Genomic DNA, 26,300 nt, shown 5'->3' with positions numbered 1-26,300 from the left:
TTTTTATTCTTTAGGTGTCCTTATCTTAAGGACTAAATTTTTATGAAACAATTTCGAAAAGACCAGAAAATTTTTGTTATTTTTTCATTTTTTTTTTGTTTCAGTTTTCTTGTTTTATATTGTGAGAGAAAGCTCACTTTGTTTTTGAAGATGAAAATAAAAAAAAAGGATAAAGGCAAATAAACATTATAATAATCAACATTTTCATTTAGATATACACAAGCATCATAAAATTGCAAGAAACAAAACATCAAATCGTTAAAAATCCTTCAATAAAAAATATCCTTTTTTTTTCCATTTCTGGTTTATCTACATATGTGATGGTCATATGACAATTTCTGTTTTTATTTCATTTATGGTATTTTTTATTTTTATATTCGAAACCATTTTTATTTTTTTTTTACTATATTGATAAGAATCAATGAAAATTTTAAGATTATTGATAAAAATATTGTATACGATTATATATGGGATTATGAGCATGCAGTATAGGTATGTAAATTTGTAGAGTTAATATGGGTACCCAGTGTTCCATAATTGCTATTAAAGATTGTAACGTATATCGCCGGTATTATGAAAGAGTCATGAAACTGATTTTTTGACAGTTTTGAGTTATATATACAAAAAAATTCAGAATTTTCTACACTATCTTTATAAAAAAACCACATAACTCTAACGTTAGTATTTTCGGTAAAATAATGTCATAAATTTTACACGTAACTGCAAATTGACATTATTGTGTATATTTTCAAATGCGTTTTTCTCGAAACACAAAAAAAGCAGTTTCGTAACTCTTCCATAATACGGACTATGTGTAAAGGAAAGTCATTTAGATTAGAACGATTATACAAATAATTATTATAGATTCGAAAAGTTGTGGAGTTGAATAATGGCTATTAAGTCACTATATAATACGGCGTTAATACGTCAGTTGCATACAGTGTAACTGTATGCAACTGTGTAACTGTGACTGATATGGGACTAGCACGCTTATGATGCGGTTTTCGGTAGAAGCAATATTATATTAACTCGTATTGCATATAAATGCAGAGCTAAACAATTAAGACTATCCTCAAAGTTGAATAATAGATCGTCACTTTGCATCTGTGCCTTTTTTGGCAATTTAAATCATTAGCTTCCGTAGCAAAAAGTTAAATATATTTTTAATTAATTCTCTTCTAGAGTTAGTATAGAAATATTCTCAATTTCCAACGTAGAGTACTCATATGCACAAATTTTTTTTTCTTTTATTAAACACAAAATTTTTTTGATGCGTTGCACACTTAATTGCTGCGCACTTGAAATGGGTAAAAAATATATTATGATACTCAATCATTTGTAAAATGTTGCTATGTTGAAAATGTTGAGCAAATCGGCACAATGTAGCAAATATGCATATTTACTGCAAAATCGAGCTTAAGTTGTTTTATTTATTCACAAGCACAATTTTAATTTTTAATATTATTCATTGAAACGCAACAGCACGAAAAATTTATTTAAAGATTTACGAAAAAGAAAATTTTGTAAGACGAAATTTCGCATTCTCTAACGATTTAGAAAATCTTATACTGAACACCTAGTGCACAAATACAGTCTAATAGCATCAATCAAATCCATAAACTTTGAATGAGCAACTTGAAAAGAAAATCTTTATATTGAGTTGCCATACAGAGAGTGCGATATGAAAAAAAAATTCGGTCACTTTACAAATTGCAAATATGGTTCAGTTGTTGTCTTTTTTATTATTGTTTAAATTTTTTTTCTACTTTTATATTTTTTTCGTTATCTTCCACTTGTGTGTGAAAATAGTAATTGCGGCCATTTCAACAAAAAAAGGATAATGCTTTTTCTTATTTTGTTTTTGTTTTAAGGGTAAATATTTAAAGCGTATCATATAATTATTAAAACTAGATGACTCTTACAGATGACTCTAACAATAACTATAACAGAAATGAAAAACAAAAAAAAAGGATATTTTTTTTATCTCTACTTTAAGAATTAAGGATTTAAATATTAAATTTTGCGATATTTTCCTTTCTTGTATAGCAATTTTTTTTTTATTCATTTTTTTTGTGTCGAAAAATTTAAAGGTCTTGCGTTATCTAAGATGTTCTTTAAAAAATGTGTTATCATAAGAGAGTCATTAAGTTATCAGGACAATTCCACTAAAAAGAAATCTGAAATATGTCCCTGGAAACAAGGGTATTCTTACTTTTTAAAATTTATGAGATTTCTTGTTTAAAGAAAATGAAAACATTATTTTGCACGCTATCTTTACGTACAGATAAATAGAAGTTTATAAAGAAGTTTGAGTTTTGTATTAAATTGTCATACTGTTTTGTGTCACTATTTCTCCGAAAATTAATTTTAGTTATTTCTCAAAACATTTTAATCTTTAACTTTAATGTTATCCTCTTGTACTCCATTCCCTTAAATATAATTTAAATAGATAAAATATTTATAAATTCAATTGAAAATATTTTTTGCTGTCATTAGTGTTTAAGATTAAGATATTATGGGAATCATTTCAATATTAAAAATATTTTTTATATAAATTAAAGAATTTATAGGTTGGCTAGGTCGTGAGGGTACCGACGGATCTCTCCTACTGTAGAGACCTTAAACTACAATGCCCTTATCGCGGCCTGGCTGTCCGTAAAGATATTAATTACTTGAGGCTATACAGTTAATTTTCAATGTACACACTTCATACACAGATAAATCAAGAATTGAATTTGAAGAAAAAATTTAAGTTTAATACGAAACTATAGTGCGTATGCATAACATATATATATATATACAAAACTATGCGTACTATGCCATTAAAGTTTAAACTTATAATTTAATTTTCAATGTATCACCATTGCAAAAATGCTAATCCTGTTTGTATTTCTGTTTATAATTGAAACAGCTAAAAAATCTTTCGATTACGGTTTAATTATTGATATACACATTGCACACATATTCATATGCATACTGGGTGTCTTGTATCATAATGTAAAGGAAACTCGGTTGTTAAGTTGAAGATTTTCGTAACAGAAGAGAGACACCATTTTGAATGATTGTTCTAAATTTTTCCAAGTTACGGAAGGAAAGAATTTGGTATAAAATATAACATTTGCAGTGGTCTGCTTTTATTCATAACTCCTAAACCACATCAAGCACCATGATGATTTCATTATTAAATTGAAGCTCACTTTACAAGGTTGGCAGCTGTGCTAAAATTGGAGAAAGTTCTAATGTTACGTCATCTTGAAAATTAACGTTTTTTAAAAATGAAAAATTAAAATTTCTAGCTTTTCGAAATTTAAATTCATGTTACTCCGAAATCTGAACAGAATATAACTAATGTATATATTCATGAGAAAGCCCTTATTCTGAGATTTTTAAATCATACTTAATAACGCGTCTGTCTTTTACTGGCATGGAATTATGCTTAAAATTTTAAAAAGTAAAAAAATCATTCGAGAGCCTCTTGTAATTTATTTTAAGCCTCTTGTAAATCCGAACCTGTGGAGCTGTGAGCATCGTCTCTATACAAAAGTTTTGTCTACTTATGAAGGCCTATGCAGTGGTATATAGGAGTGCATCTTGATACGAAACACCCAGTATATACACGTATTTTATGCAAATCTTTCATTGCTTATTCAAAAATCTAAAAACTCCTTTGCATTTTCTGCTCATTTCAAATACAACTTTTAATTTTCCATCAAAGAGCATTGTTTATTTGTTCACATTTGTTATCATTAATTTAAATAATTTTGTTTTGATATTCAACTGAAAAATTAAAGCAATATTTTGGGAATACTATAATAGATACACAAATATAAACTTACCATTTGATTACGATTATATCCAACAGTTGTTGCAAAACGGAATGGTGTTGTAAAGGGTAAATTAACTCCTAAAAGTTTACCCGATATTAAATCAACGCCAATGCTAATACTTGTTTTTGTTTCGGTGACTGAATCAATTGCATATAGAACACTACAAATGATAAACATTTCACCAAATTTATGATGATCCAATGTTATATTCCAGCTATATTGTATTTGTAATGTTTCAGCATTCAACTAAATATTGCAATAATGATGATTAAGTAAAATAACCAATTTTAAATAGCAATTTTGTATATTAGAAGGATTTTACATTTTTTGTTTGTATTTTGCAAATTTCATATAAAATTAATTGATGTACACAAAATATTCATATTGTTCGTTTGTTCATATAGGCAGCAATTCCATCATGATTGAAAATGATTTTTGAAAATATAAAAAAATTAACAAAAAAAAAAAAAGAAAATTAAAATTAATTAAACCAGTTCAATATTGTTTTATAATTTAATTTTAATTTAACATTCATTTAAAATGGAAAATGAGATTTTAATTTAAATAAAATATAATTACAATTGGCATCGTTAATGTTTTATAGTGGGTACACACACACACATACAATATTTGATTTATTTGCATTTTAAATATAAATTAAATATAATTTCCATTAAATTTTAGAGTTGAATTGCTTACATGGAACACTTGCATTCAATAAATTCAACGCAATGTCATATTGTGATATAAAGTTGTACCGCAGTGAATAATTCTGCTTATAAGTCTAAATTTAAATATTTATTTTAAACAAAAAATGTTTAATGTTCGAAAATGTAGATAATTTTGTAGACATTCAAATTTCATTATAGAAAAGGATGCATTTGGGATTGATAATATACTATAAATACTGCAGGAGTCGAAAAACACTTTTAATAAAAATTTAAAAATTTTTGTAGTATAGAATTAAAATTTTTTACATTTCTTATAAAACTATAGAAATAGCCGTTTGAAAATGCTATATCTATGGGGTCATAAGCTCTAAGTCAGACACGTTGTATATAAACGGACTAAGTGAAAAGGGAAATCCTAGATTTCTTTTCGAAGTAACACATGAGTAATGTGGGTACTTCTAATTCGAAATCATGAGTCGATTTACTTCTTCGCCTTGTATTTAATTCATATGGCAATATTTAGGATTGTATAAATCGCCGATTTGCTTCAATAATCTTAATATTAAATATTATAGGTGTGGATTTCATTTTAAATGTTTAAAAAACAAGTTACAAGTCAGTTTTTTTTTTACATAAGTCTATTTTAAATCACAATAAATTCTAATCATGCTTAATCTTAATATTAACAGATTATGTTATATTGCGTTAATCTCAATCGCCATCATAATACGATTACTTCACTTAAAATAAAAAGAGGAGTATGCACATATGTACGATAAAATAATTTTTTAATAGATCAAACATATTGGTATTTCAAAATAAAATTACTCCTTAATTAAAATGTAATACATGATTATTATAACTAAATGCCCCTGAATTTATGCAATTTTTTCATGTTGTGCTTTGTAAAATTTGTTGCAATCTGTTGAAATCTATTGAAGAATTTATTAAAATTTGCATAGCTATAAGCAAAACAAATTCTTAAAACAGAAAATTTTAAATTCTTAAAATTATTTAAGAATTAATATTCAAATTAAATTAGAAAAATATTGATGGAAGCCCGTAACGAACTCTCTAGTTTTAATAATAATTAAAATCAGTTCCAAAAACTGTGTTTTTAGTATAGAGTCATTAATATTTTAGAAATTGAAATAAACACTTCAGAAAATACCTACATAATTGTTATTTCTAAATAATTGAAATTTTTAATTCTAATATAATTCTAATACAATATAATTTTATATCTTAAAAGGATATTCTGGAATCCAATAAAATATTTAGAATATTCAATTTATATATTAGTAATAATTGTTGATTGTTCACATATACAATTTATTAAGTTTTCATTATCTCGGAATTTAAATTGCATATTTACCATTTAACATATACAAATACACATAAATACATGTTTGTACAGTCAATATAAACGTAAATAACTTTGTTATAATTCTGTATTTGTATATATATTCTGAAACAATTATCTCTTTCAATATTATAAAAATTATTATGTAGTTTTATTTAAAAAAATAATAATAATAATTCTGTATGATGAAAGAAATATTTGTACATAATTAAAATGCATTCTTAATTCAAGTGAAAATTTCATATAAAAATTTTTTCAAAAGAATTTTCCAAAGGATTTCGAGATTTATAAATCCTTCCGTATCCGTTCCATATTTAAGTCAAAGGAATTATGATCGTCTATATTATATAAAATGTAATTATCGTATTAAATTTAAGTTTCTTTGTAAAAAATAATCTACATACATACTTTAAGGACAATAGAATTTTATTTTATTAAAAAGTAAATTATGAACGGATATCTGACTATTATAGTTGCCAATTATTACAAATAATTAAATTTATGATAATAATCATAAATGTTATTGGTCAAATTAACTTGATATACTCTTCCTAATTTGTTGTTAATTTTCAATAATTTTCAATAGTCGATGATAATCTATACGGTAATAATTTATTAAAGGACATAAGACAAACGTATATAAGAAAGCTTATCTATAAAATCCACATAGAGTATACAGTATGCAAATATAATAATTGAATTCTTGTAGGTATTGTGTGTATATTTACAGATTGTATATAATATCTATATAGTTTCCAATTGAAACTTACATAATATTATGTAAATAGAATTATGTTTTAAATTTAAGTTAATTTTAATTTTATTAGAAATTTTATTTACTATAAGGATTATAATTGTTTTCTTTTAAAATATAAGTAAATATTTGCGATAATTGATTTTAATCTGTTTATAGGTCTAGCATATTTGCATTGGATATTGTCAATAAATATTGATTATGATATTAAATTATTTTTACGATTAAATTTCATTACGATAAAGAGATAATAATATTATGTTTATTATGAATTAATAATAAATTATTCATATACCTGTGTAGAAAAATAAGATAATTAAATAATAAGGGGGCAACTAAATAAATGCGACTTTTGAATTAATTGGATGAATATGGAAGGGTTACCTTAAAGGACAACAAAGAGTGACTTTCATATTATAAAATCTGCGTTAATTTTGGCGCAATATCGCTCTCAATATTGATTAAGAAAACAATTTTGTCGAACTATTCCATCTCATATGTTTTACAAAACCGTATTCAATAAGTAACAAAAAGAGCCCTTCGAAAAAAAAATCGCAATACTTTTCGTAAACTTTTAGAAATCATAATGTAATATTGCGAAATTTTTATAGTCTAACTCATTAGTTTTACATTTTCCAGGGATAAACTTCTCGATTTTTCTATTTTCTGATAAAATTTTCCCAATTTAAATTTCAAGTTCGTTCCATTATGCCACAATCTTCTGCTTAGTTCTCACACTGCAGCCTTTAAGTAAAAATTATAAAGTTTGGAGGTTGTTTTGAGCCAACTTGAAAACCATTTGTCTTACAATATGAAAACTAATTATGTTTTAATTTGAAATTATTTTTTTGTTGTAGAATTGCATAATATGTATATTATAAATGCTGACCTTGAAACACTTAAAAGGCTAAATCATGAGCCGGTAAACTCTTTGATACCCGTACGAATAAATGACTTTAAATGTCGAAGATTATTGACATACGGTTTCATACAACCTCTGCTATTTTTTAAATCTAACCTAATAGAGTTTATATACAAAGTTTACATAGAATCTAAAAGAATCAACAAATACGTTTGTTCAAAATTTCAGCTTTGTAGTTTAAATAGTTTCTGAGCTAATAATATATATTGCTTGGGAAAATTTTCAAAACTATACTCTGAATAATCTCTTTTCAAGTTGTATGGCAGTTACCAGAAGGAGTCAAGAAAGACTTCAGTCTCAGACAAATATTTTTTAGTATTACCAACGGTAAGGATAATTCATTTTACCATTCGAGCATACGTTCGTACCAGTATAATAAAATGAAATACAAAATGTTCGATTTCGATTGAATTTTAAAAAACTTATTTTTGAATTTCTCCTTAGTAAATTTCTGTAATTTTATAATTGCGAAATGATTGTAAATATTGAGAGTGTAAAGCTTTAAAATCCTATGATTTATGAATTTTAATGGAAGTTAAGTTTTGTGACATGTTTGTCGTGTAATTTTTCAGTTAAATAATTGATAATTTCATAAAATATCTAAATGGCCTAAGTCATTGGTATATTGATTACCCAGTAATATGAATTATTAAGCAAATCTTTATGGATAAATTTTAGGTACTATCCTTACTAAGCTCAATTTATACCAAAATACATAATACAAAAGTACAACAACTAAATATTTATAAAAAGTCCATTATTTCTTATTTTGTCTTTAAAATAAAATTTTCTTTAACATGCACTTTTAACCAGACTATAAATAATTGAATCTTTACACTCTAGAAAATCTTTTGACCCATATGTACAAGTCTTTTATTTTTTTAAAAATCTTTTAACTTGAATTTATTTGCTTTTTTCTTTAATTTAGTAATGAAGAAAACTTCTGTAAGTGAATTTTGTTTTTTATTTATTGTATGTATAAATGTATGTATTTAAAATAATGTTTGAATGAAATTTATAAACACTTAAATAACACTTAAGTTATATTTCAAGATTTAGTTATGATTTTAAAAAATCGTTTATGAGAAGAACGTTTTGCCAGCATACCAGCAATTGCTATGTTACTCTAAATAGTTATTATACGCCTGAAAATTTTAATATCAAAAAATATACCAGAGTCCCATTCAACTTCGTACGGCTCATGTAAATTTAAAACACGTACTAATAAATGTATTTAATTTTCAACATAATTACTAAAAAAATTTTTCAATTTATTTATAGAAACAGAAAAATAATAACTCCACTTTATAATTACTCTAGTAGATAATAATTCTAGATATTGAAATTAGTGTACGTGGCAAATTCAAATCATAAAATTCGTGTGATGCACTTAAAATTAAGGTGCTATCGCCTTTCGACTTAATTACACATTGCATTCCTATTTGCATTGAATTATAGAGATCTTTGGAGTACTCAAGAATTATTTCACTCCACGTTTCTGGCAGCTTTAATATTAAGGCAGCATTTATTGGAAGACTATATCTGCTTTTTTTTTCTAATTTTTTTCATAAATTTTCGATCATGTCAAGATCTGGGGTGTTCGGTTTTTGTATAATTCTATGTGTTCCTTACCATAGGAACTGTCATAATATTGAGATAAATTTTTTCAACAGAAGAAAAGTAAAAATAAAAACATAGACAGCCTGTGACTTTTGTCTTTCAATCAGAATGTTATATTTTCTTTCACGCTGACAACTATCTGTAGATTCAACAAATTTTGACTTTTCACTGAGCAAAATAAAATTCCAATCGTTTTGTGTCTAATTTTAGTTGTGTATGCAGTTATGAATGAAAATTTAACAAATCTTTAAATGATTTTCAGCGAGGCTTCGCGATAAGGAATGAAAAGGAAATGTACGATCCTTGTTTTACCTACTTGCCTGGTCGTATAACAGCTTACTTCCCACAGATCTCTGGTGAAATTATTTGTAACTACTTATTCTTATTTTATTGCATAAATTATATACAACCAAATATTGTACTCAAACCATGACTGCATTTAGTCATTAATTTTAAAATTTATTTATCTTCATAGATCCTAGCATTAAAAATTTTATTCCCATTACAATTTTAACTAAAATAGCTTGAATTTTTTGAAATGAAAATTACAAAATTAACTAATAATTGTGGGAGCATAAAATCTAAATTGCATATTTTTCGGCGTAGTTCATTAAAATTTTACTACAAATATGCAAAAAAAATAAAAAGCTATGTAAATCATTCCAACGACAACAGAAATCATTTTATCTTATAATATTCAAAAAAAATTCAGGTCAGCTCATCCCACAGTATTAAGAGATTAATTTTTTTATTTTTATAATTAAAACTAATCTTTATTTTAATTCCTGCCAACATTCATTTACAAAACCATCATATTTCCATGTAGCTATTTAGATTTTAAATTTTTTTTTGTAATACAAAACTTTCATTATAATAATTTTCATGTATGTATATAGGCACATATGTATGTATTTATTTCCTCTAATGCAACACACACATATGAGTATGTAAACAGTGTCACTGAGAGACTTAAACATTTAATATAAGAAAGAAAAAATAAAAACAACAAAAAAAATTACTCTATTTAATTGTATTCAGACATTTTGAATGAATCTTCTTATTTAGCAAATTAAAATAAAAAAAACTGAAAATCATAATGAGTACAAAATATGAATGGAAGTAGAAATAAAATCTAGAAACAAACTATCTATGATGACACATGAAAACTATGAAAATTTCTAAGACTCAAATCCTTTCATGGACAATTTTCATATAAACATTTTCTTTTTATTTATTTTAACATTATTGTTGTTCATCTTGTATTTTCAAATCCCCTGTTATTTTACAATAAAATTTTAGTATAAAAGATGTGTTCGTATGTGTTCATATATAAAATATATTTGAAAAATTTTTCCTTCCCTTTTAGCACATTTGTAGTAAAATTGCACAAAAATGTAGTTATTAGTTTCTCTTCGTTCGTTCGTCTCTTTACGCATCTCTTTATCTAAGAACTTCTGTACATTCTATAAGATGAAGGGTTGAAATTTTAACAACCACAAGCATTTAGTTCAGAAAACGTAGAAAAATAGTGACTTTTTTACAAAAGAACAATATAGGTGGGAAAGGATGACCAAACAGCTTTTAAAGTTGATCATTTGACCCTTTTTTCAAATTTTTGAGTAGAAATTAACGAAAAGTTTATTTAATTGAAATAAAAATATTATTCTTTGCTTTCATTCTATTCATTGTCCCTCAAAATTTGTAAAATTCTAAAATTTTTTATTTTCGGCTTCTTAATTATAAAAAATTTAAGCTGCATCAAATTTCAATAAAAGCAAAAAGTAGACTACCAATCTTCCGATTAAAAAATATAATCACACATTTACCGTAATTACTCATTTAAGTTAATTAAATTTGAACATTAGTGCTACGTTTTATTTTTATTGTAACCCTAAAAGTACTCTTATACTCAGTTTTTTGGGAAGTCACAATGAAGACTTCCATTGTTCAGAAGAAATATGCTAATTTACAAATCATTGGTTTAATCCTCATTTATTTCATTTATACTATACGCTTAAAAAATAAAAAATTATCCTTAAGCTAATTTGAGATTTGATTTTTTCTTCTTCTTCTTATTTTATTATTATGTTTTTTTATTATTTTATAATACGGAACAAAATATTTTCTAGTTAAATGTTCTTGGATGTATGAGAGATGGGAAGATTCAAAAAACAAAAAAAGAACCTCTGACAGGATTTAATATAACTTTTTTTTAAATAATTTTCAAAAAGAATAAAAAGAAGGAAAAAAAAGTAGAAAAAGGATTTAGTATTATTTTTATTTTCATGTATTTAATGTTAATTTTCCTTTTTTTTTTAATTTTTTTGGTCTTTTGTACAAATTCATATAGCTACATATTTTTTATATAATAATGCTTATTACAATCATAATCTTGAAGAAAGATTATGTGAAATATAAAAAATATAAAAATAATAAAAAAAACTATAACACTATATAGAAATTGAAAAGAAGACAATAGTTCTACGAGTATATACATATTATGTAGATCACACAGCTGAGGACTTTCGAGTACATAACATTTATTCAAATACAAATATTATGCATGTCCTTTTATATACAATATTTAGATAAGAACATATTAAATAATATTAAGTTTAAAAAAAAAATGGAAAGAATTAAATGAAAGGAAATTTATAGTTAATCGTACTTGAACACTCTTAGACCTTTCAGGATATGCAATCATAAAAATTGGTATTATACACTGGAATATTAGAGTTGTTCAAAAATTAAAAAAATTGTTGTATATCTAAATGTTTGTGGTTTTTTTTGTGATAGAAAAAATTCAACGATAGTAAATTCAAAAAATCTAAGAGTTTTGTTTAGTGTCAAAACTATGACCTATGCATAACAGCCATGCTATGGTCGAAATATATTATGGTATTAGATCAGATTTTAGGGAGTGGGAGTCAATAAGAAATATAGTTCGGCTGTGATATAGTCGGACTACGATATAGCCCGCTCTTGTTTCTACAAAAAGAGAAAGAATTAAAATATAAATGCACAATATGAATTTCTAATTCTGTGCGAATTTTTTCTAAACTTTAAGATTTGATGGTAAAAAATGTCTATTTTTCAATTACCATAAAAATTCCCTACAAAATTGAAAACAAGTAAACTCGGCATTAGAAGATTTAAAACATTTGTAAAATCGCGTTACTAAATCTCGATGACAAATTCATTGAAATAAGATTTATTATTTTTAGAAAAAATTTGATTTTTCGAAAAAAAATCAGGAAATTCGCGATTGATAGTAATTCTATTACACAAATTATGCTTGTACAAATATATATGCATAATCGAAATTCTTCGGCTCTCTATATTACTACTGGAGAAATAAATTTACAATACCACTCAATTATTACAATATATATATATATTTATATAATGGATATAGAAACTACATGTTATTACCTAATACAAGGATAATGTTTAAGTACTCAAGTTAAATCAAACCAAGTAAGGAACATACACCGGTATAAAGCCATGGAAGCAAAATCACTTTAAAATCCAAAGAGAATAATGAATAAAAAAAACAAAATAAGCAAGAGTATAATATTTTTTTTTTTTTGTGCTGTTCGTTCGTATCTTTGTAATTTTATCCCTTAAGTGCAAATTCTCGGTTGCTGATGTGTGTAATCGACATAAAATGTCACAAAATGTTACATTAGATTACAAAAATGTGCAATATAAAATGCAAAGATTGACATTTTTTTCTTTCACTTGCTTTTATTTTCTATGGAATTTGTTAAAATAATAGAAAAATACCCGTTAACGAAGTGAATTGTAAATTATTAAAAAGCAGGAGAAAGAAAGAGACAGAAAGAAATAGAAAAATATTTTACACATATAAAATGGAATAAAAAATTTAAAATGGATAGGATGCAGTCATAGAATAAGATTTCTGTATTTAATGTTATCCTTTGTTTTCTTTTATATTTTTTAGTTTATACGCGTTTCAGGAAGAAAATGAAAAAAGGAAAAACAAAAGAAATGTGCATTCTGAGAACTAGATTAAGCGGTTTTTACTATTTATGTCACTAATTTAGGGTTTAATGTAAATTTATATGTTTTTTTTAACATAACATTTTGAGTACATACAAAAGAATGTTTATTTTTGTTGACATTTTTTTAACAAATAAGAAACAAGTAGAATTTATTTTGTTCTTGAACTCATAACAAATAATAAAGCTGAAATATTATATAATAAGATTATAGTTAGCATGAGTTTATATAGAAACTTCTACCTCCATATAGAGTCGGTTTATATCGAAAGAAGTTTGTTTCTATTAAAGCACAATTTAAAGTTCAAGAAATATTTATTGAGTTTTAAGAGCGCGGCATTTTAAATTTTCTTTTGTATTATGCTATATGCATGAAAGGCTTTGTAGTTATCGTAGTGTATAAAAATTTTAAAGAAAATTGCCGAAAATTTATAATTATTTTATTGGAAAATTGGAAATTTTCTTCGATTAATCTGATAAATTCCGGCAGTAACCATAAAATTTTAACAAAGACTAACAGTTTCTGTTGTATGTAGAAATTAAAAAATTTTGGTAATATATTTAAATCAAAGACCTTCTGCTTTTAAGAGTTGTGCCACACATGACTTCTCATTCTCTAGGGGAAAGTGCTATCAACTGCGTTAAAGATTTATGTAGAAAATATTAGCGATTCTTTATGTGTATATACAAATTTATAATCATGTTATTGGTGCCATAAGTGCCACCAATAAATTTATGAATCTAATTGAGCAAGATTAAATCAATGAATTTTTTAAATTTTCTTTGATTGTTTTGAGTTTATTTATTATTTAAATGTTTTTTTTTTTGACTAGTAAATTCACGATAACGTACACACATACTTTCTTCCAGGACATAAAAAATTTTTCTGTATTTGAGGTTATTGTTTTCAGATACAGTTAGATTTGTAATGCAATTAGAAGAACGGCAATGTGGGTAGTGTATTGTCATTAAAAGAACGGTAATGTGGTTTCCATATTGTAAAAAACAAAGTCTAAAAATCGTATTGAAATCCGAAATTAAATACAATGACGATGCCTTTCTTAATATGAGCAGCCTATTGCTAATTTTTAAAAGTCAGAAACTATCGTTATGCCTATTTGAATATTAACTTGGGTGTTTCGCAGAAAAAAGCAAGATAATGTCGAAAACGCATTCCATACAATTCGGTAGGCTTGATATTGTAAAATTTTTTTAAAACACAATATTTACACCACCATTTACGTATAAAACATATGTACAAGTTGCATAATTCTAAATAAATTTAGTGTTTGAATAATAATTACATAAAATAAATGCAATGAAACAGCTAATAAAAATGTTTGATTTAGGAGACAAAATATCATTTCAATTTTATTTTACTTCCAATTTACGTTTTGTAAAACGGAAGATAGAACTAAGCCAGTATGTGGAACATAGATAAAATAATGTTTGAGATTGTTAACAGTCAAAATATTCACAACCTTGTATTTTCTGTTTTGTGCTTTTTATTTGTTTTTTATTTGTCTGTTTGAATGTTACATGTACAAATGGCTTTCGTGCATTCTATTATACATTTTTTAAGTAAGTTCTAAATGAAAAAAATTATTAAAAAAATGTTCTATATTTTTATTAAAAAAATTTTTTTCTGTTGCAATTACCACTTCCGGCATTGAAAAATATAGAATTAAAAAATATTTCCCTAGATTAATAATCTCAAGATTTCTTGTTCTACATTTTTATCCCCCTATAGATTTTATTCGTTCTTCCAAAAAATTAATTTTATTTTTCGCTTATTTTATTCTGAATATGGAATTGAGTAAAACTGTGCTTAGCCCCCTTTCACAATTATTTAATTTTTATTCATTTAAATAAATAATATTTGTATAAAATATCAAAAATTAATTATGAAAAGAATTCCAAATATGTTAAGTACATATAAAAATATTTCGATAAATAAATTATTCAGTAGTTTAAGGTTATCCTTTTGTAATCTCATTTAAATAAAATTAATTTTATACAAAAAACAAAATATGTACATAAATACGAGTAACTTTTCATCATATGGGTTTATTTTGAATAAAGTAACTTGAATTATGTTTAATATTTAAAAAATACTTTTACCACACCATAATCTTACAAAGAATTTTTTGTGTACGGATGTTCTATGTATGGATTTTCAACATGCATAATAAATTTTTGTATAAAATTTTGTAGTAAAATATTTATTTTGCTGTTCTGTATAAGAGGCAAATAGAGTGGTTCTTTATGTTAGTTGGGCAGAATTTAAAGTTATATGCTAATACTGCGTAGATTGTAGATTATACAGAAGAGATAAGAGAACAGTGATAAGAGAAGAGAACAGTGTACTGCGAATAACGTTTAAGCATCTGTTGTTGGTGCTGTAAATGGTTGCATGATGTAAATTTAAAGAACTAACAATTAGCATGAAGAATTCAAATTATATCATGTTTTTGGCCAGCACATGAGACACAGACATCCCACACTTTTTGAGGGAAAAAACGTGTTTCTATACCCATAAGGATTTTCTAACTATGTAATAAAAGTATATAATTTAAATATTAATCATGCCAACAACAGGAGCATCGTATTGAAGGCAGTAACGCCACCATTGAGACAAATACATATTTATCTTGACCTTTTTTTCTAAAGTTTTAAAAACAAAAAATTGATTGGAAACCTCAGTACGTGATTAGTTTATAAAACAATATATTAAACTACTTCTTCTAATAACATAAAGGAAGTCATCACTTAATTTTTACTGGTTTGAGCTTTTGTATAAAATCTGAGAATCGCCGGTTTAGAAATTGAAAGTAAATTAATATTGCATTGTTGAAATTGGTCTAAAAGATATTTTCCCTAGTTCTATTTTCAAACCGGAAAAACAAAATTGTTATCCACCCTAATGTATGAACATACATAAAAAAAATTTCCCTTATTTATTTTTTTGTATTAATTAATTATGCAAATAAGTGAATATTTGAGTAGGAACGTATGTGTTCATAAATTGTTTATGTATTATGTACATAATGTATAAAAATATTCTTTATATGTATACAAGCATTCTAAATTCTATTAAAGCAATTAAAATTTATTAATTACCTTGGCAACAATTGTATTATTAGAATCATCTGCGCTATATATGACCCATAAACCGGAAGCATCAACATTAAAATCCATGAAATTTCTTTGTGTGGTATAAAGGGTATTATTAACCTTATATCCTAAATGTGGCATCTCTTGTGCTACACAAATGAAAGAGAAGAAAAATTTCAATATTTATAGGTTAAATATATTCAAATTTAATATTTATAATTTTATGTAAATGCATTACATATAGGTATACGAGTGTAATATAAAATATGTTCACATAAAAAACAAATTTTAGACCTAATAGTTGTAATACATATTTACAATTTTCAATTTGATTAGGTATGGTTATGTCAATATTATAAATATTGTGGAATTATATTAATTGATTAAGAAGGTCTTTGAATTTAATTTCTAAAATTTAAATGTTTCGTTGCAGGCACTTGTGCTAATAAATTTTATTCTGTCCGTCTGACTTTCTTTTCTTTCGTTTGTAAATTGAAGTATTTGTCTTTTTAAGAAGTCTAAGAAAAATTTAAAATCGAATGAATAGAAGACCTTTGTATATAAACACAAAAGGCACATAATATCATGAATAAAATTGAAATGCAAACGTCACGATATACATATATCAGGATCATACACATTGTACGATCACAAAAAGAATACTGAAATACTAGAGTTATGTGAAATTCAAAGTGTAATCAATTGGGCCGGCAGAAGAATAAAAGAATGGAACCAACACAATACAAAATATAATCAGATAACTAGATTTTTGAATAATTTGTATTGAATTCAAACGTTTCTGTTTCATTTGTCAGAAAAATGCGTTCAGGTCGCTTTCAAAATACAAGATTCATCTTGGAAATAAAACTAAGAAAATTTTAAAATTGTTCGACCATAATATTGCGAGTGCCTAAGAATATGGAAATTTCATAAAAACTTGTGAAACCACATCCTATATTTCTACCAAAAAGAATAAATTGCAAAGTATTTAAAATTTTTTTATCCTTTAGAAAATCGACACAAACTTTTTGGTGGTTCCAAAACTGGTGTCAAGTATTATGTAAAATAAATAAAACATGAAAGAAATTTTGATAATTAATCCTCTTACTTGCTACAATTTTTTGTTTTTCTAAATCATATCTTGCAACATAATTCGTATCCAATTGATGAAAGTAGAAACTTCGATTATATACAACATGAGCATTACCCTAAAACAAAGGAAAAAAAAAATAAAAAAACAATAAAAAAATTCATTTATAATTCCTTTTATAAATTTTATCTTTTTTGTATTTAAAAAAAAAAACCAACTTTTATGTGGTTTGTTTGCTTGCTTTTCCATACCATTTTATACTTACCACAAATCCTTCTCTGATTTCATAATGCTTGAAAGATGTGTTCAGTTTAAATTGATTTCTGTCATTGTATTGATACAGACGATTATTATAATTTTGTCTTGTTACATATATTAATTCTTGTTTCTTATTTACATTACTATCAACGCCATCTTTTAACCATGCACCATAAATTTCATCTGTGAATTTATTATAAACTGGTTTACCAACAGCAGTAAGTTGACATCCTGTATATGATAATAAAAAGAATACACAGATATGATTAATGAACTTTTATTTCCAATTTATAAAAGGATGATTGATTTTTAATAATTCTGGTGAATATTTGAGTATATAAAAAAATTTCAATGAAAATTTAAGAATTTATTTTAAACTGTACGAATAATTTTTTTTTCTCAAACTGTATACGAAAAAATCTGAGTTCAAGAAGAGTTAGGATTTTTCTCAACTACATCAGACAATTATTTTGAATTTAGAGTAAGTTCTAAAAATGATAGAAAATATTCTGAGAATAAATATAAAAGTAAACGAGTGGATCACTTATCAACTCTGCGATTTCCTTACGGGTGTTTCTAAAAGCTATATGAAAGCCGACAATTTCTCCTGCTAAAATTTTGGTATAGAATGTCAAAATATTAGCTATAAAATTTCCCATTTAAAAGAACTAATAGAACTATAACTAAATTACTGACACTGTTTCAAGACTCCCGTTTATAAAATTTATTAACTTTATGCTTTACAGGCTGTATGACGCGATTAAAATTTTCTTAAGTATTGCATGACACTCGGAACTCGGGCTTCTATTGCCATCAAAACCAAAATAAGTAGGACTTTTCCCGTAATTACTATGAACAATTTATGATAAAGAAAATTTGAAAAATGACTTTGAATACTCATTCCTACCGGTACAGAAACATATTCATTATTAGAACCCTTATAAGAGAAACAATCGTTTTTAGTCCAAATTCCAAAAAAGGCTTTAAATTCAAGTTAATAAAGATTCTTAAAACTTTATTAAGCCGAGTGTAGTTATTAGCAGTAATTTGTTAATTACAATAAATTTGCAATTTCTATAAGAAAACGGTAATTGCCGCTTGGTCATTTATGGTCTATTTTCAGGGTTTGAGCTGTTTAATAAATTACTTTATAAACAAGTAGTATGTTGCATAAAATAAAAAAATTCTTTTGACTATGAAGTTTTTAAATTTAAGGAAATAATGAAAATTAATGAATTTTATTTTAATCTTTATCTAAAATTAATTTAATTCAGAACACGTTTTTTTTATATTTACTCATAAAAATTATTATTACAATATTGGACAGGACCAATACACTTTTTAATTACAAAATATATTGATAGCATAGCATAGAGAAGACTACATATATTTGAAAATATAATTAATTATTAAATAACATAGACCTTCTATCAAGTCTTCATTACTGTCTTTGTAATATAAACAAGGCATTATAAAATCATTAATATTTTTTAAAGAAACTTTATCAAGCGTAGACAATATTTTCTTCATTATAATTACAAAATAATACTGAGAATTTCTTTTATAATTTAAGATTTTAATATGATTAAAATTACACTCAATCTATATATATACGAAAAAGAATCCTTTAAAACGTTTTTACACGCGTAGACACACAGACACACACACTTTAATACAAATATCCTTTATTATGAATCTTTGATAATAAACTTTTCATTTTATTGAAAATACTTAAGAAATTAATCTGAATATTGATCTCATTCTCTCTTTTTCTCTCTTTCTAAAAAAAAATATGCAAAGCATACAACTTTTAAGGACAAAAATCTTTTTTTTTTTAAATTTTAATTTATAACCCCATTTAAAATTAAAGAAGACAAGAAAAAAACAACACAGAAAAGAGAGATCATAAAACAAAAAAAACTTACCATGATCTGGTTTTGGCCATCCAGGATAACTGTAATTACCAGTCTGTTGTATATAGAAATTGGTTCTAATCTCATCTTTGCACTCAAATTCACTGTTAAATGTATAAGAGAATGATTAAAATAATAAAAAGAGCGAAGGAAAATATGAAATAAATTAATAAATTAAAAGAGTTTAAAGCAAAAAATAAAAAAAAAAAGCAGAGAAAATGTTGTAGAAGAAGAGAGGGACGAAAAAGAGAAATTCGTAATAATTAAATGCAAAAACAAAGTTTCATTTTGTTTCTCTTTTTTTTTTATTTTTAATTTGAATGAAGAATGGAGAGGAAAATATTTTTTTTTTATGTAAGGATTTATAGCTTTTTCACTATTTCCTTTCTATCCTTGTCCTCTTTTCTTCTTCTTTTCGTTTTTTTTTTTTGTTTTTTTAAGTTTTTCATTTATATTTTGTAATTTTTAAAAGTCATTAAAAGAATACTGAAAATTACCTTGGTTCAGCGCATTTTTCACATACAACTGCTGGCGGACAAAATACTTCTGGCGGACGACGCCCAAATACTTTTAAACTTGGCATTGTTGGTAGAGCGTTATTTGGGTTTTTCTCTGTAAATTGATATAGAAATAAAATAAAAAAGAAAATAATGTCAAATAAAGAAAAGGGAACATTTAAAAGGAAAATATAATTTTTCTTTTCTTAGAAAGTATACAAGAATAATAATAAATTTATATTTTGATATTTTGAGAAAATTAGAAGCAATTTCACACAGCTGATCAAAATATTTGCTTAATAAAAGTGAAGAAGAAACTAGTTTGGTTTATAAGATTGCTAAAGTTGTGTTTTCGAATCGATTTCTCTAAATTAAATAAAACATTTAATGTGAAAGCTTTAATTATTAAATTTAGATACAATAACATTTATTTGTATATATTTAATTTGGCCCCTGAACATAATCGACAAAATGAGCACGGTTATACCTTAAATATTTTGTAAATAAATTATTAACCAGAATTATAGAGAAATACACATAATTGGGCGAAGACTTTAATGACAGTATTATAAAATAAAACTTGGTTAATTATATTTTGTTAACCCTAGTAAAATCAATTACATTTTGCGAGCAGCCCAGTTGCATGCAAATTTGCCATTTGGCGTCTTAATTTCACAACTGATATCAGAACCAAAATATAATCTAATTTTGTTTAAAAAATACTAAGGAACAGTGCACCGCGACCACGCATAGGGATCTACTGTGCCCCACCCCCGCTGAGTGCAGGTGCATGACCCTATAGCACTCGATCCCTGATGTATTGGAGAACCGCACGGAGAACCGCAACTCCGCCGCCGTGAAAGCAAAATCCCCTAGTATTCCTTTTCTCCTGCCTGCGAGAGCAACCCACTCTCCCAGGGAATTGTACTGGAGCGTCTCCTTCTTCCCCATAAAATCTGCGAGTGTCTTGCCTTTCCAAACCCAGGCTGCTCAGGTACCTGCTAAGTTTTTTAATTGATATTCTCAGCCTCTTTATGTTTGGTAACTAAAGCGTTATATAGACTGGTTTTATATATATAAAGTATTAATGTTACTGCATCTCACGGACAAAATAGTTAAATGCTATATTTTAAGGAATAATACTGTAAATATAAAGCCTGAAGCGTTTTACTATAATCTTAATTAAAATCTGTTTAAAATTTATCAAAACCCAATAACCCATTTTTTTTGCCAATTTTAATTAGTGATAAAAATGAAATGCTAAAGGGTCAATCTTTACCTTACTAGCACACTAATTTAAAAAATATTAAAAGTTGTTGAAGCCATAACCAGAGAAACCCTACTAATCAATTTTACGAAGTTGCAAATCAGGATATTTGCCTCACTTACCAGGATCGGCAGACAATTTGACCAGTACTGTGTAATCTCTTTAATTTTTCTTTTTAATTTTAAATAAAAGGGGCAACTTTATTAAAAATGAAATAGAATACATTTAGACAATATATATACTTTTGTATATGTACGTTTGTACAGCTATTTTAAACAAAAAATTATAAGGTGAAAAATTTTAATAAAAAACAAAACAAAAAACTTACTTATAACTTCAAATGATGCAATTGTTGAATTAAGTTCATTCTTTGCAACACAAAAGTAACGACCAAAGTCATCTGAGTATAAATTATTTATGGACAATCGCATTGTAACTTTATATCTAGTTTGAATACACCCAGAAATAAAAGAATTTTCGTATATTTTATTTCATGTAATGTTAGAGTACTTAAAATTCAATTGTTGTAAAATTTAAAACTTGTAAGTTGTAATGTGATATCAATGTTAAATACATACATACATACATTTGCTTTTCAATAAACACTTACACTTGATTTAAAATTGTACAACATTTTCACTTATAAGCATTCTTGTATATGCCTGTGTATAAAAGAAGTATTTCATGTTCTGTTCTGTACTTACCCATCTGTATGAGTTGCTGTTTGATATTTTTCACCAGGTAAAAGAATTTTACCATCTGATACACGTTCCCAATAACGTACAGCTTCTGGAAAAGCTTCAACCTGAGAAACAAAAAAAAAACAATTGTGAAAACTAAGATAATAGAAGACTATAACAGTATACTGTTGCTATGAGCTACATAGTGTTGGTATGTTTTTATGAAAATCTTTTATCATGTTAGTAAAAATTTATATTGTATTATTTTTTTTTTTGTTTTCGTCTTTCAATGAACTGTAGATTTTCGAGTTCATTTTCCATTTTTGTATTTTTGATTTTGTTCTAAAGAAAAAAAACTAAGTGGAAGTTTAATTCGTATGTAAGCTTGTAAGGTAAGCTATTGTATACCTGGAGAATGCAAAAATAATTACAACGACGGATTGTATGAATTTTTTAATAGAGATAATTGAGTTTTTGGTGAGTATCTTATTACTTTTTTTCCCATATTTTGTAAAAAAAGTTACGAATAAAACAAAGTCTAAAATTTTCGACTGTAATCATTGGTGTAAATACTAAAGAAACTTAAATAATCACATTCGGATCAGTACCTAATTCGTTATCACTTAAATTGGTTTGTCACTTGAGAGATGGTAATTAAAGTATAATGATCGAATGTTGAGTGTGTCCGATTAATAAGGATCTAAATGACAAAAACTATAATGGTTAAGCTGTTGTTTTAAATCTAAAATTAAGTTGCTTACGAGTGAGAAATGCAATATTTTTTTGTAAAACACGAAGCGGTGTAGAATTTCGAAAACAACGTTTTAACACAAAAATAAGTTAGTTCAGAAATTTCATGTTAGTTCATGTCGTAGTTATTCTTCCCTTTAAATTTTAAAGTGTTTAGTATATAGCTACAGCATTTTCATACACCGCGTCATAATTATACAATTTTGGCGTTACAATTAATTACCAAGTGCTCATTGTTTTTTCAGTTAACATAATATTTTTTTATACGGACTTAGTAGGGGATGTATTAAATTTGGTATGTAGCTTGTAATCACTTGAAAGAATTGACTGCAATGTGAAAATGTATGTATATTCTTGCTCAGCGTCAAATTCTGTGTTGATTTAGACATACCTGATGTCCTTGTATACAATTGTTCGCACGATAACTTAAAAACGAATAGGCAAAGTACTACCAAACTTTCAGCAATTATTTCTTCTCTTCCATGGGCGTATGCTATTGCAATTGTAGAAATTCGAACAACGGTAACGGTAGTACAGGTAATGGACACATTTGGAAGCCATGTCTCCAATTACAATTCAGATATATCCTATAAATTTTAGTGGAATGGCATGACAGGTTCGGTTAGCTGCCACACAATCTTCAACACTAATATTCAAATATTTCTAAAACTGATTGAGATAACTCCATAAAATTTGGTAAGAAAGCACTAAATTATAGTTTTTACCTCCAAAAATTCTCTTTGACTGATTCACGAGACTTTGATTCAATAATTAAATTGCCATTGTAAACCAGCAATATGAAACTGAAGGCTTTTGAAAATTTATATAGAAAAACTAAAAACTCATGTCCAGAATTTTAATTATAATTATTTTTTGCAATAAAAAATTCGTAAATTCGAAATAGACTACCATTTTAATTTCGTTTTCTTTAATATTCTCGACTTATTGATTGACAAATTGTTCTGAAATCATATACGTTCCACGTACACAACTATACATATACATTTATTTGGTCTTGATACAAAATATTTTCCGTTATATCAAAAGCATCCTTTAATTCAAGTTGACATTTAAAATATTAGATTGACCTATAAACAAAAATAGTGTACAATTTTAGCATTTGAAAAGGAAAAACAAAAAAAGTCTAAGGATTCTCTATTGTTGGTTAAATTTCACTGAGAAACTTTTGGCAACATTTCTTACTAGTAGTGAACTCTCAAAAAGAAAACAAAGAAAAATTTCAATAAAATATTTTAAACTTTTAAAATATTTTTAAGTAAGACTAAGACGAAAGAAAAAATTTTGTTGGCAAAATTTTGAATTTCACATTTTGGTAACAAAGTTATTGAAAAGGTAAAAAAGTTGATGCTTTTTACAAGTTTCCATTTTATAAAAAGGAGAAGGTTTGTTATTCTTTAATAATATTAAACTTTTGTTTTGTTTTTTAATTGGAAAGTCAGAATATTGGAAGCGATAAATTTAACTTGTTCTCTTATCTTGTTTTGTTCTCTTAACTGTTCTGTATGGTGGGCAATTTGTGTAAAAGTTCTGTTTTATTAATGGGCTTTTGATGTGAATTTAGTAATCCAGTCAACTTGAGCTAAGACTGACCATTATTCGTACTACTATAGTTATTTTCGACGTAACTATTTTTTTTAATTCAATTTTATTAAAAACTTAAATTCCTTTAAGAAAATTTACAATTTGAATATATGAAAGGAATCTCACAGCCACAACATATTAGAATACCACAACCAACATCATATGTATAGTTGTTGGTTAAATAATCTGAACAAAACAAATAATTTATTTAATTTGCAAGAAAATTAATGTTCCATGATAAACAAAAAAAAAAATAAGTTGATTAAAATTGAAGGCATTCAAACTTTGTTTTTTTCAAATGCTTTATAAAACTCGTATATTTTGTGTAATACATCAAAATTACACAATTAATTAAAAATTTTGTATTCCATAAATTAAAAATTTTAATTTTAATCAAAAATTACTGAGGCCGAAATTGAATGAGTTTTCTTAATTGATGGTCATCAGAATAAAAATTTTTATAATTTTTCCAAAACAAATTAAAAGTTAAAAAATTACAAAGTATGAAAGTAGTATTTTTAAGGATAATATCTATATGGCAGATGGTTCAAAGTTTAAAGGAATTATCTTTTATTTTGAATAAGCAGAAATAAGAAACAAATAAAGTTGAATCAAACCAATGGTTTGTAAGGAAGCACTTTTCCCTTGAACAAGTGATAGCTGCTTTTAAAAATAGTCCACGATGTATACTTTTTGATGGCACGGAATTTACCGTTATCTTTCCGCTTTTATAGAAATTTGGAAAAGATTATTTATTATTTATTATTATTTGGAATTATTTAGTGTCTATAAGTGTCGGTCATTTCGTTTTTTTTTTTAACATTTAATTGTGTTGTGCAACGGTAGAAGCAGCATACTCGCTACCTGTGCTTTCAAAATTTGAAAAAGGATTGTAGTTTCGTTACAACAAATAATAAAAAAAATTTTATTTCTAGGAATTTAAGGGCTGAAACTTTTAGTAGAGTGGGGGGGGGGCGGTAAATAGTAAAAAATTTTTTTTCACGGAAACAAGTTTGTCTATAAAATGTCCGCTTTCCATTTCAAAGGGAGTAGAAGTTTTACAAGAAGACAAACGGACAAACTGACGGAAGGATAGACAGAGGGCCCGATTGAAAATAATAAACACTTTTGTTTATTTAGTGAAACCGCTATCACAAAATCAAAATTATGCTATAGCCAAATTAAATCAGACAAAAACTAGATTCAACTCTATTTGAATTCTGCGTTGTTTATTCTTGTTTCAAAGACAAACGTTCGGAAAATACCACAAAAATAAGAAGTTTTTTCCTTTAAATGGAATCGTTGTATAGAATTAATTTAAATATACTATGAAAAAAAATCTAAATATTTTGTTCTCATTCATGATATTATGAAAATTCATTCATTTAAAAAAAAAGAGGACGATGAACTTCAATCTTCCCTAGTTGCGATTATTTTTCTCTTAATGTTGGGCAATTTTGATAAATTGACGCATTACGTCAATCTAAATTTACATCAACAGAGTGGGGCAATAATTTTAATTATATTAGATTTTAAAGTATAAAATATAGAACAAAATTGTTTTCTTATTGTAAACGAATATTTTAAACTATAATATACATATGTATGTATATAAAATATTGAAGATTCTTATTAAAAATAAAGCGACAAATTTTCCATGAAAAAAAGTCTATAGGTGACTTTTATATCCCCTAAATAAAACTTAACATCTAATTGTACATTATCAGAACCATCTAAATAATATGAATTTGCAGTAAATAATATTGCATACATTGCGGCGACATGTTTTGTTTCTTAGTATTATTAAAAGAATTTCTCTAATATTGGAAAATTTAATTTAAATAGAGAATGATGGTAGAATGAGATTTATATGTAGTTGAACCGTTGTTGTTTTATAATTTTTAAAATGTGGTAAAAGAATTAAAGCTACATAAGATGACTGCATTTAGA

At 25.8% G+C, this 26,300-nt stretch overlaps 1 protein-coding gene across 1 annotated transcript in view; it reads right to left on the bottom strand.

Moving 5' to 3' along the window:
- LOC129611065 (uncharacterized) overlaps positions 1 to 26,300 on the bottom strand; it is a 122,544-nt gene that overhangs the window by 2,861 nt on the left and 93,383 nt on the right. Inside the window, exons 15-22 of the mRNA XM_055523991.1 lie at positions 22,023 to 22,123; positions 21,647 to 21,762; positions 20,052 to 20,166; positions 19,567 to 19,658; positions 17,649 to 17,872; positions 17,402 to 17,501; positions 16,300 to 16,442; positions 3,837 to 4,073 (exon numbers count right to left, since the gene is read on the bottom strand). Coding sequence (XP_055379966.1) covers positions 3,837 to 4,073; positions 16,300 to 16,442; positions 17,402 to 17,501; positions 17,649 to 17,872; positions 19,567 to 19,658; positions 20,052 to 20,166; positions 21,647 to 21,762; positions 22,023 to 22,123 — 1,128 coding nt within the window. The remainder of the gene's footprint in view (positions 1 to 3,836; positions 4,074 to 16,299; positions 16,443 to 17,401; positions 17,502 to 17,648; positions 17,873 to 19,566; positions 19,659 to 20,051; positions 20,167 to 21,646; positions 21,763 to 22,022; positions 22,124 to 26,300) is intronic.

Source organism: Condylostylus longicornis, unplaced genomic scaffold (assembly GCF_029603195.1).
Source record: "Condylostylus longicornis isolate FDR11 unplaced genomic scaffold, ASM2960319v2 ptg000048l, whole genome shotgun sequence".
NCBI lineage: Eukaryota > Metazoa > Arthropoda > Insecta > Diptera > Dolichopodidae > Condylostylus > Condylostylus longicornis.
Note: the sequence above shows the minus strand (reverse complement) of the source record. Positions and strands in the feature narration are given on the sequence as shown.